This window comes from Nyctereutes procyonoides, unplaced genomic scaffold, assembly GCF_905146905.1.
Source record: "Nyctereutes procyonoides isolate TBG_1078 unplaced genomic scaffold, NYPRO_anot_genome, whole genome shotgun sequence".
Lineage (NCBI taxonomy): Eukaryota > Metazoa > Chordata > Mammalia > Carnivora > Canidae > Nyctereutes > Nyctereutes procyonoides.
Genome location: NW_026575139.1, coordinates 25,449,939 through 25,471,035, shown reverse-complemented (window position 1 = coordinate 25,471,035; position 21,097 = coordinate 25,449,939). Strand labels below are relative to the sequence as shown.

At 38.6% G+C, this 21,097-nt stretch overlaps 1 protein-coding gene across 7 annotated transcripts in view; it reads left to right on the top strand.

The window, feature by feature from the left end:
- Positions 1 to 85: 85 nt before the first annotated feature.
- Positions 86 to 21,097, top strand: part of ZNF410 (zinc finger protein 410) — a 39,763-nt gene continuing 18,751 nt past the window's right edge. For 2 of the 7 annotated variants that reach the window (XM_055303680.1, XM_055303675.1), the window contains exons 1-6: positions 86 to 1,277; positions 12,369 to 12,429; positions 13,577 to 13,759; positions 14,900 to 15,035; positions 17,650 to 17,868; positions 19,084 to 19,275. In XM_055303680.1, coding sequence (XP_055159655.1) covers positions 13,727 to 13,759; positions 14,900 to 15,035; positions 17,650 to 17,868; positions 19,084 to 19,275 — 580 coding nt within the window. In that variant the 5' untranslated portion in view covers positions 86 to 1,277; positions 12,369 to 12,429; positions 13,577 to 13,726. Of the gene's footprint in view, positions 1,278 to 1,578; positions 1,853 to 2,184; positions 2,321 to 4,011; positions 4,339 to 10,997; positions 11,021 to 12,368; positions 12,430 to 13,576; positions 13,760 to 14,899; positions 15,036 to 17,649; positions 17,869 to 19,083; positions 19,276 to 21,097 lie in introns of those variants that run through there. The other 5 variants (XM_055303676.1, XM_055303678.1, XM_055303681.1 and 2 more) reach the window with 5 other exon arrangements.

The window sequence follows — 21,097 nt, the reverse complement described above, 5'->3', positions numbered from 1 at the left end:
CTTTCTTTCTTTCTTTCTTTCTTTCTTTCTTTCTTTCTTTTCCTTCCTTCCTTCCTTCCTTCCTTCCTTCCTTCCTTCCTTCCTTCCTTCCTTCCTTCCTCTTTCTCTCTCTCTCCTTTCTTCTTTCTTTCTCTTTTCTTCTCATTTATTCATGAGAAACAGAGAGGCAGAGTGAGAAGCAGGCTCCTCGCAGGACCCTGATGCGGGACTCCATCCCAGGACCCTGGATCATGGCCTGGGCCAAAGGCAGAGTACATTTCTATTTCTGACCTCTTACTCGAGCTTAAGACCTCCCAAGTAAAATATCTTGTTGACACCTGGGATAAACTGTTTATCCAAAAAGGAATTACCTTCCTCTTACGTGTTTCTACTTTGTTTTTAAATCACCATCCTTTGCACACCCAAACTACTACTCCCTCACTCATTCAGATGCCTATCATCAAGGCTTGTGTTTAACCTTGAAAATAAATACCTTTCTTAGAGAACGCCTTTAATTTCCATCACTGCCACTCCCTCAGTTGAGGTCCTCATCCTTTGGCACACAGCAGGTACTCACAAATGAGTAATCTCAAAAATGTCTCAACCGCATAAAGCTCTAACAAGTAAGTTGTGGCATCCGGCCTGGAGCTCCAGTGTTTTAGTCCCCAGTGTGGATATCCGAGACCTCTTTGCATCCTAACACAGGGAACCCAGACTCTAGGGAGATCATGTTACAAGGAAAGTCGTACACTCGAGTCTCCATTCTTACCCTGTGCGAATGCAATGCTGAGCTAGATTCTGCAAGTTCCCTTCTCAAGCAGTGAAGCTTCGAAGTGTTCCTCTTCAGTGAGAACTCTGGTCAGCGTTTAAGGAGTGCTCTCCTTCCCGCTGGCCTCCATTGTAACTAGTTCCGATCTCAGCTGACAGGAAAAACTACCTCATCTGCCGCTGCGAGGAAGCGGCGACGTCACGGCTGGAATGCACTGACCCCGTTTTTCGGGTTTCGCAGACCACGGGGCCCCGAGGCCTGGAATGACTAGGACGCCGGAGACCGCAGCTCCTAGCGTCCCGGGGGGGGTCCAGCCCCGCTCAGACAGCCGGGTCCCCGCCCGCCTCAGGGCGCCCCCGGCGCTGGGCGGCCGCCGTCCGGCCCGGGGCGAGCGAGTGGGTGTGAGCGTTGGGGGCCGGCCAAACTTCCTGTCCCGCGCTCCGGCTGCTTCCGGCGGGAGCCGGAAGACGCTGTGTGTGGACGGAATTCGGGACCGCCTGACGGCCAGCCGGCTGCCCGGGACGGAAAGGTGAGCTCCGGGCCGGGCCAGGCCACACCCGCGCGGCTAGGTGGTCCCCGGCAGGGAGGGAGCCGGTAGCGGCCTCTCGGGAGCTGGGGCCGAATTCGCTCCCCCTCCCCCCCGCCCGGAGAGGACTGGGAAACCGCCCTCCTTGGGCACCCCTCCCAGATCTGGCGGGCCCGGGAGCGGCCGGTCTAAAGCCCTGCGGCTTCGGCCCTGCCCCTCGCGGCGTAGTGGGGCGGAGGTTTCGGCTCCTTTGCTTGGTTTTGAGAGCGGGGGCTTGGGAACAAGACGGTCCCGAGAAAGCTGGAGTCAGCGAGTCCCCAGGGCGGGGGCTGCCGGACTGCACCCGCAGCCGGGCCTGCCCGCGGCCCTTGGGGCCTCACACTAAGGCCGTTGCAGAGGGGGAACGAGGATGCCAAGGGGACTCTGCCCTGGTTCTTTCGGCCCGGAGCTACCTTCTTCCTTCATACGTCCACTTACTTCCTGAGTCTAGGAGGAAGGCTGCCGGCTGTGAGGGGCTTGGCTGCTCGCTTCTCCTCCTATCGTCTCCAGGCGAGGCTGTGGGCTGAATGCGTTCGCAGGTTAAATTTATCCTCTGAAGTTTCTTCAGAGTCAAGAATGCAGTTAGTCGATTAAACTTTATCCCACTTGCTCACGCATGTGGGATATGGGGCACCATTCGGAAGTTTAAATATTGCTAACTTGGGACTTAAGAATTTGTATTTCTTCACTTTGGCACGCGGGTCAGTGCAAAATACTTTCAATGAGAGTGAAAGAAACATTCTGAAATAAAGTCAGTGGCATTTTGTTGTTAGGGAGTGAGAAATTCCACTTTGGGTTTTCTTAGCGTGGACAGAGTAAACTCAACTGAACAGAAGATTTAGGTTCTTCTTCTTCTTCTTTTTTTTTTAAGATTTTATTTATTTATGAGAGACACACACAGCGAGAGAGGCAGAGACACAGGCAGAGGGAGAAGCAGGCTCCATGCAGGGAGCCCGACGTGGGACTCTATCCCAGGTCTCCAGAATCAGGCCCTGGACTGAAGGCAGGTGCTAAACCGCTGGGCCATTGGGGCTGCCCTTAGGTTCTTATTTTTAAAAATTTTGCATCTAAGTAAATGTCTGAATTTTTGACAAGTTACTTAATCTCTAGCTCCCCCCTCCCCCCAGGGGACGAGACTTACCTATTTATTCAACAGATACTTCCTGAATGCTTAATTTGTTCAAAGCATCATACTTGGTTAATGCAGAGTTTGAATGAATGAATTCAGCGGCCTTAACCAGTGAAAAAAATATGCATGTAGACAATTAACAGCCAAGACAGGATGGAATAATTGCTAAAGAGAGGTGAAACAGTGTGTTGTGAGAACACCAAGGAAAAGAGAGATTTGTTCTTACTGGAGGGAAAGGATCAGAGTCTTACTGGAGGATGGCACTTGAGTTGGATTTTAAAGACTGGAAAGGATTTTAAAACATCGCAACTGGATTGGCAGTACTTATTACTGGTTGAAGAACTAGTCTAAGCAAAGACTTGAGCACTGATATAGGCTGGTGTGTTCATTCAAAAGCCAGTCCCTGTCGGCTGGAGTAAAGGGTTAATTGAGGAATATGGACAGTGCTGTAACTGGAACAGTAGTTGAGGATACATTGTAGAATATTTGAAATGCCATGCTGCCAGGCTTAGGAATTTGACTAGTATTCTCAGACCCTGAATTTTGAATGAGTAGAGTAACATAAGCATTTCTGTGTTTTAGAAAGATAACACAAGTGGCTGCATAAAAAGGTGGACTGAGGGACGCCTGGGTGGTCAGCAGTTTAGCGCCTGCCTTCGGCCCAGGGCGTGATCCTGGAGTCCTGGGATTGAGTCCCACATGGGGCTCCCTGCATGGAGCCTGCTTCTCCCTCTGCCTGTCTCTACCCCTCTCTCTCTCTGTGTCTCTCATGAATAAATTAAAAAAAAAAAAAAAGGCAGATTGAAAAGGGAATTTTTAGGGCAGCTTGACCCCTTAGAAGCCTATTTTAATAGTGTAGTTGAAAGATAATGAGCCCTAAACAGAGTATTACAGGAGGAATAAATCTGAGGGAGTCAGAACTACTGGGGTTATTTATTTATTTTCTAAATAAAGAGTAGTTTTATTGGTTACATATATTTCAGCTATCTACTGGGGTTATTTAAATATGGAGGATGAGACATTGTTAAAGACCTAGAATTTGCAGCTGCGTGGGAAGAAGATTGGGCAATAATTGAAGTGGATAATATAGGAAGAACAGGTTGGTGGTGGAGATGATAATCTGGATTTTGGACATTGTTAGGTTTGAGATGGATATCCAAGCAGTTAGAAATGAAATCTGGAGTTCAGAAGAAAGGTCAGGAATAGAGACAAATTTTTGGTATTATTTGCATGTCATCCATTCATTGTACAGATACTTAGTGCCTACTAAGTGCTTGCAGGGAAGTTTATATGGAAGCCCTTTAATCTCATAGTAAATACAACCTTAGAGTGTCACAGTATCAGAAATGACTCTTGGAGATGTAACTTCCTTATGAATTACATATAGTACTTTGCCAGACACTGTGCTAGGTAGGGGAAAGTAAAGTTATGAACAAGACAGACTAGTTCCTGCCCTTATTTATGGAACTTAAAATTTAGGGGGTAGCCAGACAAAAAACAAATACTATATAAATCTAAAGGAATTAGAAATAGGAGAGTTAGAGACTAAAGATGGAAGTATTAGGAATCTTCTTTGGGTAAGGTGGTCAGGCAGGCAAAGCCTTTCTAAATGAGTTGATAGTTAAACAGAGCCCAAAGGAGTGAAAAAGAGCTAACCAATGGAGAGAGGGGACAGTGTTCCAAGGTAGAGGAAATGACATGTGCACATCTCTAACATCAGAAAGAGCTTAATTTGTTCAAGGAACTAAGATGGCTAGAGCTTGGTGAGCAAATGAGAGTGACTCTGGAGTGTGGTTGGGGAACGAGGAGAGGATCACATAGGTTCTTATAGGCTAGGATAAAGAGTTTGGATTTTTTCTAGGTGCATTGGGATGCCAAGTAAAGAATTTCAAGCAGGTGAGTGAGATCACATTTTAAGATAATCCTTACTACTGTGAAGAGAATAGAATGGAGGGAGACAAGAGCAGGGAGACCAGTTAGATAGCACTAACAGTAGTTTAGAGCAAGTGTTGATGCTGGCCTGAAAAAGGGAGGTGGCAGCAGAGATAGAAATAGGTGGATTTGCTGTCTCAATAGGACTTGCAGCTGGACTGGATATTGGGAGCAAAGGAAAGAAAGTAATAAAAATGACTCCTAAATGGGGTCAGTGGTGGTCCCAGCTTGAGTGGAGGGTTGTGGTGAATGAGACTGGCATGGTGTGATGGCAGATAGGGTTGGGAGAGAATTCATTTTGGACATATTAAATTTGAGATATCGAGTTAAAACGTTAAGCAGAGACATCAAGTAAGCAATTGTATTACCGGTCTGCAGCTCAGAGTATTAGAGCTATAGATAAAAATTTTGGTGGTGAGCACCAGGTGTTGTATGGAAGAAATGAATAACTGTTATATACCTGGAACTAATATTACACTGTATGTTAACTAATTGGAATTTAAATAAAAACTTAAAAAAATTGGCGACTATCATTTAAAGATACAAATTCACACTTGGAGGATATTGTAGCAAGAAGAGAGAGCCTGAATAGTATCCTGAGGAATATTAATATTTAGAGGCAGAGTGCAGGAAGAGTATAGGGATTACCAAAGGAAACTAGAAGAAGAAGAAGAAGAAAAAAAAAGGAAACTAGAAGAATGGCAATGATGAGAGAGTAAAATGAATATGTATCTTGGAAGCAGAGAGAAAGGAGGCAGTACTTCTAAAGGATAATACCAGTTATGGCTCTGGTTACAAGTGACCAGTTTGCTTCAGAAGAGGAATTCATAACAAAGGTGTGGGCAGCTCTTGGGATTAAAGAAAATGATGAAGGCCCTGGCTTTATGAAGGACAGGAATCCGAGCAGCCCCAGGGGAGTCTGCTCGCATCATTACTGGCATGAATGGGCTGCTGCAGCAGTTTTCAACCCTTTGTTACTTCTTTTACAATTCACATTCTGAGGAAAAGTGTCTTTTTTGTTCAATGTGGGTCAAGTGTGCAACAGTTGGCCAATGAAGAAAAGATACCTTAATCTATGATCTTACCAAGGGCATATCCAATGGGAGAGGCTTAGATCCCCAAACATAACATCGATTTATCACTCAAGCAGGGGAAATGAATGTGGGACAATTAAAAGCAACAGTTGCTCATTGCAAAGGTCAAGTAAGATTAGGGCTCCACAAAGTGTCTATCGAATTTGGTAACATGAAGATCTTTGGTAACCTTTACGAGAGAAGTTTTGGTGAAGTGATGGGATTTGGATAGTGATTGGAGAGTTGAAAGTGGAGACCAGTCTCTTGATAAATTTGGCTCTAAAGAATTGGAGAGAAATGGGGAGGTGACTAGAATAAAAATGAGGGCTATGGGAATGGAACATCTCAGCAGATCCTGGAAAGGAAGATGGAAGGTCCAGGATGAACCTGATAGTTTCTAAGATTCATTCTGGCTTCACAGTTCTCCATTCCAAATTTCTTTCACTAGTACCTGTTACTTACCACTTTATGGTTAGAATTTAATCAACTTTCATAATATACTAGATAAGACTATAAAAGGTTACTTGGTTTTTCTTTCCCCTAGGACTATTGCTTTATACCAAAATTTAAACTGCTTTTTAAATTTTACTTTAATTTTTGATCATGGTAATTCCCTACCATTAGTAGAATTTTTGTTTTAGTTTTTTATCTTTAGTGAAGCATTGTTTGGGTCTATATTTGTGGTCAGCCGGAGGTAGATATGGAGGGACAAGCAGATTGGTGACCAGCTGGGGGACCACGGTGTTTCTCAATTTCTTGCCTCTTTTTTCTCACTGCCCCACCCTTCTCCTTTCTGAAACTGGGTCAAGGCATTTTCTACCTCCCTCAAATAAGAGCAGTATTGATGTTCTAGACTTTGTTTTCCTAGGATGGAATTACATTGCTTTTTAGAAGTTGACACAATGATACTGTTTCTTTCTTGAGACAGCAATAAGAGCCCTTGGTCATCTTTCCCTTTGGAATACTCCCTTCTGTATGGCAGTCAGGATTGAGACAAGATACCTGTATCAGCTCTGTTCCAATGCTACCTGTTTAGTTTATTTTGGCTTGTTTTTTCCACCCAATATGTCTCCATTAGCCTGTATTAGTTTTAGGCTATCTTTACCCTCCCAATATGGTGTTAACTACTAATTCCTGTCTTGTGTGAGGATTCAAGTAATTTCAGTTTCCCCAAGACTGATCAATAATTGCTGATTGTAATAAATATTTATAGCAGGTATATATTAATGGCTTTACATTTATGGCTGAATTTCTGTTTAATATATGTATTTTAGATTTTGAAGATACTTTATACTGGTTTTCAATCTTTGGGATGTAATCTATTAAGTAACTTTTGAGATAAATTTAGTGGTTTTATTTTAAAAAAATTCAGAGTGCATGAGATTAGCATAGGCTAGTACTGTTTCATGAAAATACATGGTTTGTATGTGTCTCAGTGTGTTTCATTCTCTGGGATTTGATGGAAAATGTATCTTATTGTGGGTTGCAGTTGAAATGTTTGAAAACAATTGTTTTATAGGAAATTTGGACTCCATAACAAAGACAGATTTCTTTTCTTTTTTTTTTTTTAAGATTTTATTTTAAGCTCTACATCCAGTGTGAGGCTTAAACTCATGACTCGAGTCACTTGGTCTACCAACTGAACCACTCAGGCACATTTCTTAACCTTTTATAGTATACAAAGCATTTGATATATTTACCTGTTTCTTTTTTTTTTTTTATTTACCTGTTTCTTAAACACTTATGCAGAACTTTGTTTCTGAAGAATTTTGTAATTACTTCTATTGACTGATACATAAATAATCCTAAGGTAGATTTGTTTCATCTATATTTCAGATGAGTTTTCCAGGGCCAAAAACATGAGTAGCTTGCCTAGGTCTCAACCAAAAAGTCAGAGGCAGAATTTAGATTTCTGTTTTAGAGGCCTTGGATTTTTTGTTGTTGTTGTTGTTAATAAACATATCTCAGCTTCTTTATTAAAGTTGTTCAGCTCCTTAATGTTAATGCATAACTTGCTGAAGAAGAATACAGTTAATCAGACTTCGTTCTCAGTATTTGTTTATTTGGCTAAAAACAGAAGAATTGTTCTCAGGATGGTTTAGATCCTAGAGATTGCTATTGTCTTAAATCTGCTTCGCTTTTGTTATGAGTTTTCTCATTACCAATTTACAGAACTTTTCAGGGCTTCCTGTGTTCTTTGCTTTGGTTCATTGCAAAGGTTTGTATTTGTCTGCCTTCTTTTTAATTAGCCTTTAGGCTGATTGTAGGATAACATATTAACATATCTGCTATTATTAGCTATTAATATAATAGCATTGGCAGGGTCAGTGGATTTCTAAAAAATATAATTTATCTCCTGGACCAGGGTTGTTTTCTTCAAGCAGTCTAATGTGGCCATAGGGAACCATGCACGCAGTAAAATTCATTTGTTGTCAAGGGTAGAGGGAGAAAGGGTTTGACTAGAACTACTTATTTTTATATTTATTAGTAGTATTTATTAGACCAATCCCTGGGTATCTGAGATCACTTTATTTTGTGTGGACTCTTTATCAAGAGCCAAGATGCCTTATTTACGATTTGTGGAAAATGTGATTTGATGGGCCTATTCTTGGTTGCTGATGGTTAAATGTCTATCTCTTTTGTTATTTATGGGGCTAATTTTTCTAATTTAAAAGGAAATAGGGATGTAAATTTTGCCTGTCTACCAGGTAAAGATACCACCCCCCCCCATAAACAAATATTTAGTGTTTACATTAATAAACTTGAGGTGACTACTCAGTATTGCATTCCTAGTCTCTTATCCTAATTAATAGCATAAGAAAGCCTGGGAAGAAATCTCCTTGAGACCCATAATTACCTTAAAAATAGCTTCCTGGGCGCCTGAGTGGCTCAATCAGTTGTGTCTGCCTTTGGCTCTGGTCATGAGTTTAAGGTCCTGGGATTGAGCCCTGCATCATCAGGTGCTCTGCACAGTGGGGGGTCAGCTTCTCCCTCTTCCTCCTCCCACTTTTGCTCTCTTTCTCTTTCAATAAATAAAATCTAAAAAAGAAAGAAAAGGGAGGAAAGAAAACCTCAGTCTTAAAAAAAATAATAAAAAGAAAAGAAAAATGGGAAGACCCGGTGGCGCAGCGGGTTTAGCAACCCTGCAGCCCGGGGTGTGATCCTGGAGACTGGGGATTGAGTCCCAATTGTGCTCCTTGCATGGAGCCTGCTTCTCCCTCTGCCTGTGTTTCTGCCTCTGTCTCTCTCTGTGTCTCTCATGAATAAATAAATAAAATCTTAAAAAAAAAAGAAAAGAAAAGAAAATAGATTCCTTTTGAGTAAGAGCAGTGCTTTCCACTCCAGTGTCATGCAAATTGCATTTAAAGGTAGAACTTTGCATTGGACACTATATTGGCCCCCATACTGGCAAATTATTTTTATTATGATTACTCTAAATATACTTTGACATAAAGCTAGGTAGTAATTCTTACTTTCCTATGTTGAAGCCCCCAGTAGCTCTTAACTATAAAATTAAAACAAATTTATGAATAATTCAATAACAGTGGTAGGGTCAGTGGATTTTTTAAAAAAATTAATATATGCTGAACCAAGATTGTTTTCTTTAAGCAATCTAATACATACTTATTTTTAAGTGATGAATAGTTGACATAAAATGTTAGTTTCAGATATACAACATAGTGATTTGACAATTCAATACATTACCACAATTTGATACACTACTCAGTGTTCACCAAGATAAGGGTAGTTACCATATATCATCAAACAAACTTGTTATAAAGATTTTATTTATTTATTCATGAGAGACAGAGAGAGAGGGGGGCAGAAACATTAGGAAGAGGGAGAAGCAGGCTCCCTGTGGGGAGTCCGTTGAGAGACTCGATCCCAGGACTCTGGGACCACGACCCAAACAGATGCTCAACCACTGAGCCACCCAGGTGCCCCAACAAACAAACTTATTACAATATCAGCAGTCTAATGTTTTGATGGCTCTAGGAACCATATAGGTAGTATAGTTTAGGTTATTAGGATTATATCAGTTGTTGCCATGATTTATATCTTTATGAATAGGTATATAATTGTAAACCACACCATAAAACAAAACTCAAAATAACATTCATATGATGTGGTAGAGATTTTTTTCTGAAATGCGGTTCTTAATGTTGAACTTCATAGTGGAAAGGTTTAGCCTTGGATTCAATAACTTATTTCCTCTGTTTGTACATCTTAACTTTAGTAATACTAATGCAGAGAATATCAGACAAGGGAGTATTTACAATGTCAAGACATTGTTTTTTTTTTTATCTCAAGACATTGTTAAAAAAAAAAGACATTGTTAAGCAGCTTGTGATAATGAGATCTCACATATAACGAAAACTAGAAGTCCTTGAATACCAGTTTTAATGAGGTATTGTTAAATAATCGCAGTTAGAGTTGCCTTGTTCAAGTGAAGATAAGATTTGTGTTGCAAATGAGAAGATAGCACACAGAATGGGAGAAAGTTTGTACTAATCATCTATCTGATAAGGGGCTTGTATCTAGAATATATAAAGAACTCTTACAACTCAATAATAAAAAGACAACTCAATTTTAAAAATGGGCCAGTAATCTGAATAAGTATTTTTCCTAGAACGATGCACATGCAGAGATGTGCATATCTATAAGCACATGCAGGGATGCTCAACATCATAAGTCATCAGGTAATACAACTCACAACCACAGTGAGTTACCATTCATACCTACTAGGAGGGCTATAATAATATGTTGGTGAGGATGTAGAGAAATCCACTGCTGATAAGATTATGAAATGGTATAGACACTTTGGGAAACAGCCTGGTAATTCCTCAAGAGGTTAAACATAGAGTTATCATATGACCTAGCAATTCCACTTCTAGGTTATATATCCAAAAGAGTAAGAATGTATGTCCACTCAAAAACTTGTACATGATGTTCATAGCATTGTCCATAATAGCCAAATTGTAGAAATAATCCAATTCCTTTAACTGATACGTGCATAAATAAAATATAATTCAATACAATAGAATAATAGAATATTACTTGGCACTAAAAAGAAATTAAGTACTGATGCTACAACAGGGATGAACCTTGGGAGTGTTATGCTAAGTGATTGCAGCCAAGCATAAAAGATCACATATATAATTCCAGTGATATGAAATGTTTAGAAATTTTTATAAACAAATCTGTAGAGACAGGAATAGATTAATGGTTGTCTAGGCCTGGTCAGGGGAGGGCTTGGGAGAAAATGGAGAGTGATTGCTGAGAGATACAGGGTTTCTTTTTGGGGATGATGAAATTATAAAATTGATTGTGGTTGTGATTGCAAAACTCTGAATATACTAAGAAACATTTAACTGTACTTTTTTTTTTAAAGATTGTAATTATTTAAGAGAGAGAGCGTGAGAGAGAAAGAGCGCAAGCAGGGGAGAAGGGTAGAAGGAGAAGCAGACTCCCCACTGAGCAGGGAGCTGATTGTGATTGCGAGGATTGGATCCCAGGACCCTGGGATTGTGACCTGAACTGAAGGCAGCCACTTAACTGACTGAGCCACCCAGGTGCCCTGACTGTACTCTTTAAATGAGTGAATTATATGGTATATGAATTATATTTCAGTAAAGCTGTTATTTAAAAATTTGTGTTGCAGTTTTTGAAACCTGTTAATGAGAATTGAGGATAGAAACAAATTTAATTGCATATTTGCTATCACACTTCCGGCTAATATACATAGTAAGTTGCTGTGTTAAAGATGAGATTCACACAGTACACTTGATGAGGTACTGAGTGCTCCAGTACAGATTCTCTTGAGGTCAGCCTGCCTTTTCTATGTATCCTACTAGTCTCTCTTTAGTTCATACAGTACACTACAAACCACAAATGTGGGCACCAAATTTGGGCAGAACTCAGTTATAGTATGGATACCCACCCATTTGTTCCAGAAAATGCTTGCACTATTTATTTTTTAAAAGATTATCACTGAAGTGAAGATGCTAAAATAAAAAGATATCATAGATAACCATGGACTCTTGAGAAATGGTGGTTTAGAGGTGGCTCTTTTTTTTTTTTTTTAAAGATTTTATTTATTTATTCATGAGAGACACAGACAGAGAGAAAGAGAGGCAGAGACACAGGTAGAGGGAGAAGCAGTCTCCATGCAGGGAGCCTGATGTGGGACTTGATCCCGGGACTCCAGGATAATGTCCTGGGCTGAAGGCAGGCACTAAACCGCTTAGCCACCCAGAGATCCCCCAGAGGTGGCTCTTAAACTATGAGAGCTGGCAGCTTCCTTCTTTAAATTATTACAGCTTTGTAAAAATGTCTAAGAACTAGTATATGATTTTTCCCTTGTCAGTGCACATTTTCATAAACTTTTTTTTCCATTTTTCATTAGGTAAGGATAATAGAAACACAGCCAGCATCATTGGTTTCTAAGAAAATTAATATAAAGGGAAACAAATAGTTTTCTAGTTTCTTAGAGATTTTACTACAATCTCAGAAACTCAAAAGTTTGAAGAACCTTAAAAATAAATAAGTATTTTGTTATTTCTTGGCTTCTTGAGATGAACTGGAATTGGGGAAAAGGAATTCTTAAACCCTGGTGTTTCAAGGTCTGACATAGATAAACATAAGTAGATATATGCCAGCCTGTTCTATGGGTGGGAGTCCTGGTTCTGCAGCTTAATAACTTGAGAAATGATGTACTGAGCCTTGGTTCCTTCCTCAGTGAAAAAGAAGGATGAATAAACTACTTTGTACTATTGTGTATAGTGCTTGAATAAAAAAAAAAAAACCTATCTGAAAGGAAAAGTCAGATTTATGATACTTGATTTTATGTAGGAAAGTTAAATAAAAGGACACTTTCACTTACATCATGTGAATTGTTATTTTTTTATGATGAAAATGAAGATTTCTGGAAGCTGGCAAGGGGAAGAAGAAGGACTCAACAGGACAATAAACACTTATTCAGGTACTTCTAAATGCCCTTTTTGTAGAGTAAGTCTGCCTTATTCTAACTTTCTACTTAACCTTGGTATTAATTGAAAACTCCCATTCTGGGTATATTTTACCTTGTATAATTACTTTGTATATAGTAGTGCTCCCAATTTTAGCAACAATTGCACAAACTAAAGTAGACTGTTTTGTCAAAAGTCTGAAAAAAAACTGGGGATCCCTGGGTGGCGCAGCGGTTTGGCGCCTGCCTTTGGCCCAGGGCGCGATCCTGGAGACCCGGGATCGAATCCCACATCGGGCTCCCGGTGCATGGAGCCTGCTTCTCCCTCTGCCTATGTCTCTACCTCTCTCTCTCTCTCACTGTGTGCCTATCATAAATAAATAAAATTTAAAAAAAATAAAAAAAAGTCTGAAAAAAATTAAGCAATAAAAAAATAAAAAAAAATTAAGCAATAAGTAAGAAATTATAAGAATAATCTCTATTCAATAAGAAATTGAATAATTTTAATTGTGAGGGGAAAACAGCTGCACCAGGGTCCCAAGGGTACTACTTTTGGGAAACATGTTCAGATTTTGACTGTGTAAGTACTTTTAGAAAGATGAGGAAATTGAGACAAGAAATAGTCATACCAGCTTGCCACCTAATCTAGCTACTATCATAGTTGTATTAATTTCCTTTTATTTTTTTCTTCTCATATCTTAACTAGTTTTAATAACAGCAAGTATATAATTTTGCATTTTGTTTTAATTTAACGTGTCATTAGTACTTTTTCCTGTGGTTGCATTATTTTCAGAACTGTATTTTTAAGTGACAGTGCCATAATCTAATTAACCATTCCCTAAGTATTGGGTATATATGTGTATTTATATCTTGCTTGCAGTTGTTTATTATTACAGATGCTAACATGACATTTTTGAGGATATATTTTTTCTATTTTTAAGATCTTTTCTTAAAATAGATTCTTAGAAGTAGAGATTCTACAAAGTACAACTTTTAGTGGATTTTGACACTTGTTGGGCTTATTCTATATTAAAACAAGTGTTTTGGGCTGAATTCTTTATTTGCTTGCTTGTTGTGATTTTCAGATATGTAGAGAGGTGCCTTTGTTCATTTAGCTACATTTTTCCAATCCTCTAATTCTCATTCTCTTATCCTTTTTTAGGCTAAATTGATTACCCACCCAGCACAACATCTTACAGGAAAAACATAGCATTTCCTAGAGGAATATGAGCATTACAAGAAGGTGTTATTGACTCTGAATTAAATTTTTAACTGGTCCCTTGAACAGCTACAGGATTTGGAAGCTGAATCAATGTTATCAGATGAGTTAGAATCCAAACCAGAGGTGAGTTCAGGCAGTGCTTTTTATTTGTTTATTTATTTATATTTTTTTGCAGGCTATCTTCCAAGGTTTGTCCTTAGTGGAGTCAGTAAATTTCTGTAATGAACCAGATAGTAAAATTTTAGGTTTGTGGGCTGTATGGTTTTGGTCATAACTACTAGTTTATTATTTTTTCTATCATTAAGTACTTTCTCAAAGATTTAAAAACTCCCATTTTTACCTATTTTTACATTTATTTAAGTAATCATAAGTTACTGTACATCTAGGTAATTATACCATGACAAAATTTTTATATATATATGATATATATGTGAATGTGTATATGCATATATAAATATTTACTTCCACAACCATTTTTTCAATTAATTTTGTATATATCTGAAAGTGTTCTCTTTCTAAGTATGATTAGAGGATTTAAACTTTATTTATTTGTTTATTATTTTTATTTATTTTTTAAGTAGGCTCCACGTATAGTGTGGAGCTCAACACGGGGCTTGAACTCACGACCTTGAGATCAAGACCTGAGCTGAGATCAAGAGTTGGATGCTTAACTGACTGAGCCACCCAGGCGCTCCCCTCAATTTTTTTTTTTATTATTCATTTCTTTTGCTTTAATTTTAGTACATCTGTGTTGCATAGTGGAAAGGTCAATGAATTTGGAATCAGGTTACGTAAGTTTGAAGACTTACTTCTCCTAACTACTCATGTAACCTTAGATAAGTCATTTGATGTCTTCAACTTGATTCCTTATCTTTAAAATACATGTTCAGTCTTACTGCATTACGGTGAGGATTAAATGAACCAATACACAGAAAAGTGCTTTGTAAAATGTAATTAGTTAACTTTTTAATAGCCTTCATTAAAACATATTATTTTTGTCTTTTCTGTTTGATAGAAGGTGATAGAGGTTTTCTTTAAAACAGAGGACTTGATAAAAATAACTTTGAATGTGTCTTGTAGTTAATCATTTTTCTGTGAACCTAGTTAATCACTAGGTTGAGACTAGTGAGCAATGAAGACTTCATTACACTATTAATTTTTGGTAAATTCAGAGGTTTAGATTCATTCCTAACAATTTGTATTTTTCAATATTGTCTCTTCCTCTTCCCCCCTCTCCCCCCCTCCCCCCCCCCCGCCCCCCAGCTCCTGGTACAGTTTGTTCAGAATACATCCATCCCATTGGGACAGGGGCTAGTAGAATCAGAAGCTAAAGACATAACTTGCTTGTCCCTCCTTCCAGTGACTGAGGCCTCAGAATGCAGTCGGCTGATGTTACCAGGTAAAAATTAAGATCACAAAAGATAAGACAAACAAGTTTTAAGAGCTTAGCCTGCTTTATCAAACTGGTGGGATGGGATAAATGACTTTATAACTGAATGGTAGAAACTGTAAAAATTGGGAATCATGGAGAATAAGCAACCATGGGAGTAACAAGCACATTGTTAATTTAAGTCATAGTAATTGATAGGATCCATCCATAGAATGTGAGAGTGAGAAGAAAAGACCAAGATGGAACTCCCTATTCAAGGTACAGGGTAAGCAAGAGAGCCTAGAAAATAGGAAAGGCTAGAACAGTAAAAGAAATACTGGTACAGAGTGCAGGCACAGAAATCAAGAGAGTAGTCAGTATGTCAGATGCTTCTTAGAGGCCCATGACATAAGGACTGTCCCATTGAGGTAGGGCCAAAAAAAGCCATTGTTGGCAGGATCTGTTCCATGGAAAGGGGTGGAAAGCCAGACTGTAGAGGGTTGAAGTAACAGTGCAAGATAAATATAGTTGAGGAAGTAACTCTACTTTCTGAAGGCTCTTCCTGTTATGGAAAGGAAAAAGTGGACATAGGTAGATGGCAGAATTCCTTTTTTAAGATCTGAAATATTTGGTGACTTTAAAATCTTTTTCAATGTTTAAAGATTCAAGAAGGGCAAATATATTCAACCAACCAATGTTGACTAAAGGTTTCCTTGTCTAGTTCCTAGCTTTTCCACATCTTCTGTTGTTCAACTCCTGTTTTTCTACTGGTATGTTGGAGTTTTTCCAAATCCTGACAGATTTTCAATATATGTACATTTCTGTGTGCTAGTAAAATTTGATCTTAGTTAGGCTTAAACTTTTTTCCTCTCTCAATTTTAATTTGTTGAATAAATATTGTAACATTAATGAAACAAAATCATCAATCTTAATCTTCTACATTAACTTTAGTTTTAATTTTGATTAAAAATATTTTTTAAATATTTGTATTTATTTATTTATTTATTTATTTAAGTAATCTGTATACCCCAGTGTGGGGCTCAGACTCAACCCTGAGATTAAGAGTCTCATGCTTTTCTGATTGAGCCAGTCAGCTGCCCTGATTAAAAATATTTTAGATAACCAATTGTCAATAATAGTAAATGAAAACCCAGGTACTCAGCTCCCAACTTATGAAACATAATATCTAACACAAATGTACTTGCACATACTTCCCTAACTTTATTCCCCTCCCTCTTAAATATGTATATATCATTCCATGCATGGCCTGTATGTTTTCTATTTAGTTGGGATATGTGATAAATGCAGAAAAGTAGAAAACTATATGCTGATATGTTTTGAAGAATTATTATAAAGGAGATACCCACCACCCAATCAAGAAGCGGAACCTTGCCAGCTCCCAAGCGCCCATGGGTTCCTCCCTGATAAAGACAACCTCTGTTCTTCCGTAGGTCATCACTATCTTCAGTTATTTGACCAATATTTGTTTCCCAAGTTTAACCATCCAAATCTAAGCAATGCAGTTTAATGTTAGGTGGTTTTAGACCTTGGAATCATATTAATATATGTCCTTGTAACCTTTCTTCTGTTACTCTATAGTTGTGAGGTTCATCCTTGTATGTAGAACTGTAGTTTGGTTAGTTTCATTGCTGTATAGTGTTTGATGAGTGTAACCATGGCTTCTTTCTCCATGACGCTGTTGAAGAATATTTATTTTCTAGCATTTTACTATGACAAACAGTGCTGCTATGAACTTTATTAAAATTTTTGTGTATGATAAAATATACATAACTAAAGAATTGCCATTTAAACCAGTTAACCATTTCAATCACATAAATTTACTATCTCATTGGTTCTGTGACGTTAAGTACATTCATATTGTGCTATTTCATTAGACTTTGAAACGGCAGTACTATCCCTAGGCTTCCATTTTCATTCCTGTAATCTTATCGGTTATCTTCCTTCAAGGAAAAAAAATTACCTGTCTTTTATAAAGATGACTGAAGTCCCTGAAAACACATATGCTTTAGCACTGTAGTGCAGTTTCTCATTTTATTGCAACCAAAACCTTTGGAAATTCATCCCATCCCTTAGAATAAAGTTCTAGAGAGCAAGTTTTCTGAGTTACTTCTTTATGTTTCAGTGTAAGCCCAGGAGTATAATGAAACATTTATGATTCTGTAAAATTTCAATGATATTTCAGGCTATGTTTTTTTCCCCCAATGACTCAACAGAACTGTCACATACATAGTATAAAAACTAAAGGGAGGAATCTCTTTCCAAGAAAAATAATTTAAAATTTAGATCCTCTTCTTGCATAAGTTATTCATTGTATAACTAGATTTTTCAAAGGAAAAGTACTGATTCTGGCCTTGGAAAGACAAAGGTCTGTAATCCCCAAATGTGGATGGTTGGTTGGTTATTACTGCCAAGTGTCAGATGAGTGTTCCCCACATTTTGGCTGATTCCCTTTACAACTTAGTTATCTCTCTGTTCTCTTCTGAGGGAAATTTTGTATTTGTAAAATAAAAATGCTGCTGCTCCTATAAGGGATGTTGTAGGGGGTATTTGGTACTGTGTATCAGAATGGTGAGCTCTGTGTAGATAAGTGTTCCATAAAGCTGTGATATTTTCCCTTTGCCAGATGATACTCCAAGTCATACAAACTCCTCCAAAGAGGTCCCTTCCTCAGCTGTTTTGAGAAGCCTTCAGGTGAATGTGGGCCCAGATGGAGAGGAGACGAGGGCTCAGACTGTACAGAAGTCCCCGGAGTTTTTGTCGACTCCAGAGTCTCCTAGCTTGTTGCAAGATCTACAGCCAAGTGATAGCACTTCTTTCATTCTTCTTAATCTAACAAGAGCAGGTATTCATTATCCTTTTCTGAACTTTGCTCCTGCTTAAAAAAAAAAAAAAAATGGGGGTGGGCCATATTTAACTCAGTCATATTTAAAATGGAAAGCCTTATTATTTTATCATTTTTAGAGAATTGGTATAGTCTGATGATCAGTTGAATAGATAGAGGGAGAAGGCAGATTCTAGGATGACTCAGAAGTTTCTTGCTTGGGAAATTAGGTTGTACCAGTCAGCAAGATAGTGAGCCCAAGAACAGGGTTCGGGGGAGGATGATAACTTCCAGTTTATGCTTGTTGATGTTGAGATTTCAGAGGGACGTTCATGAGGAGATGTCCTTTAGAGAGAAACAGGAATCCAGGTTTCTAGAAATATCTTGTGTAAAATAAGTTGTTTTGATGCTTACCAGCATTCAGGAAATGTAGGGAACAATGAACATGGATTCTTTGATTCAGAAAAGAAGGCAAATCTGGGACCCTGAAAAAAAAAACACCCACATTTAAGAGGGTGACAGAAGAATGGGGAGGAGCTGCTAGAGAGGAATAAAGAAAACTTCAGAGGGAGATCATTGTAGGAGAAGCCCAGAGAGGGAAATTGTCTGAAAGAAGAAAAGGTAGTAAATCATGCCAGATACCACAGGATGGGCTAGTGAGATGAGGACTAGGAAGTCTATGGTGACCTGAGCAAGAGCAGTTGTTAACTGATGTAGTAGAGGTGAAAGCCAGGGTTCTGACCATGGTGGGGAGTGGATGGCAAGTGAGAAAGTGGATACAAAAGTTACAAGTTACATTTATAGGAAACTTACCCCTGAGACAGTGAGAAGTACTAGAGAAGTGCTTGGGATTTTCTCTTCTTTTTAAAAATAAAGATGGGCGAGACAGATTTAAAGGCTCTAAAGAGAGGTTATAAGGTGGCCAGAAGAGAGGAATGGCTTGCAGATGGCAGAGAGATGACTGAAGGATAGGGTTAAGGTGCTAGTTTGCTTGCCCTTGGGCGGGGCCGGGGGGTGGGGATAACAGCTTTTGCCTTCTGAAAACTGGAGGAGGTAAGAAAGATAAGCCTGTCAGCTGGGAGTGGAAAGATGATAACCTATGTAGTAGGAGAACAGAAGCTTGAGGTGAGAGTTGAAAATCTGGAATAGCTGATTCAGGACATGAAGTATCTGAGCCAGGGCCGATAAAGGGATTACTTGATGGGTAACTTTCACATATCCTCTTGTTTTTTCCAGGTCTGGGCTCTTCAGCTGAGCACTTAGTATTTGTACAAGATGAGGCAGAGGATTCAGGGAATGATTTCCTCTCCAGTGAGAGCACGGACAGTAGCATTCCATGGTTCCTCCGGGTTCAGGAGTTGGCTCATGATAGTTTGATTGCTGCTACTCGCGCACAACTGGCAAAGAATGCAAAAACCAGCAGCAATGGTGAGACCTCTATGATGTTTTCACTTCTAGTATTCTGTGTGGAGATTTTAGTAAAGCAATGGCTATCTTTTGAATTGACTATAATCCAAGTTATTTTATTGGTGAGAGCAAAAGGCTAGAAATGTGTTGTCATTTGTCTTGTTTTCTTTCTTTCTTTTTTATTTTTTTAAAGATTTTATTTATTTTATTCATGAGAGACACAGAGAGAGAGGCAGAGACACAGGCAGAGGGAGAAGCAGGCTCCATGCAGGGAGCCCGATGTGGGACTCAATCCCAGGATCCCAGGATCACACCCTGAGCCAAAGGTAGATGCTCAACCACTGAGCCACCCAGGCGTCCCTTGTTTGTCATATTTTCTATAAAATAACCTAGCTATGCCAGATTCATGTGCAAAATCAATGACACGAGCATCCTCAATTGTCAGCCTTAAATAATGTACAGAGCTTTTTTAAAGGGAAAACATTTTCACAGATCTTGATGTTACCTTGAATTGTTTTTTTATTGTACCCTTTACTTAGAGCTTTTATAACATTATAAAATCAAAACAGTATTACCAATTAATAGAAATAAAACCATAAAACCAATGAAAATAAAGTTAATATTAAGTCAGTGTGGAAGATGATGGTGTTTTAGTGAAACTGAATTGCTACTCATAGCAATTTAGCAATTTTAGTAACCACCACTGACTTTTTTTTTCTTTTGGAAACCGTTCATATGACCTCTAAATATCCAAACAGGCTATATAGAGCTGTTTTTGTGTTTGGTTGTTTTTTTGTTTGTTTATTTATGAGTTCAGCATGCCTGTACTAACTCTGCCATTTTCCTCTATCCAGTAATTTTCAAATATAGTCCTTGAGTCATCAGCATCATCTGGGCTCTTAGAAATAAATTCTCAGGCCTCATCCTACTGAATCAGAAACATGCAATCTTTTAGTAAGCCCTCTTGCGGGTTCCAGTGCATGTTAAAACTTGAGGACCATGACTCTATTTAAGCCACCCCTAAACCAGTGCACAACTTTTGCTTATGTAGCATGCCATAATACTTTTTGTTTTAGGCTGCTTCTGTATTTTCTCTTTAATCTGTGACAATTAAAGTACTACTAATTAAGTAGGTACCTATAATTAGGTACTACTAATTAAGGTAAGGTATAAGGTACACATTTACCATTATCACAAACCAGGCTGAAGCATGTTGGAGCTCATGTGGATGATCTAGAATATGCTTATGATTATTTTGTGATTACCATGCAAGTGAAAATTAAAAATTAAAAACTTTCTCAGGGATCCTTGAGAATATTTCAGAATATTCTGGCTTTAGAAACATTAACCTAAATCTTTTCTATATAGAGAACTCCAAATGTCTTTTTTTATAAGTTTTTATTTAAATTCCAGTTAGTTAACATACAATGTAATATTAGTTTCAGGCGTATAATATACTGATGAATCACCTGGTGCTCATCACAACAAATGCACTCCTTAATCCTCAGCACCTATTTCACTCTTTCCTCACCCATCTCCCCTCTGGCAACCATCAATTGTTTTCAGTCATTGAGAGTCTTTCTTGGTTTGCCTCTTTCTTTTTTTTGCCCCTTTGCTCTTTTGTTTCTTAAATTCCACCTATGAGTAAAATCGTATGGTATTTGTCCTTCTTTGACTGACTTATTTCACTTAGCATAATAGTCTCTAGCTCCATCCATGTCACTGCAAAGAGAACTCCATACTTCTGTGAATTTCAGAGTGATTAGTTCTGCTTAGATTACCATAATGCAGCTTAGAATGGCCCATTTAACCATTTTGGGAGGCTCTACATACAGTTCAGATT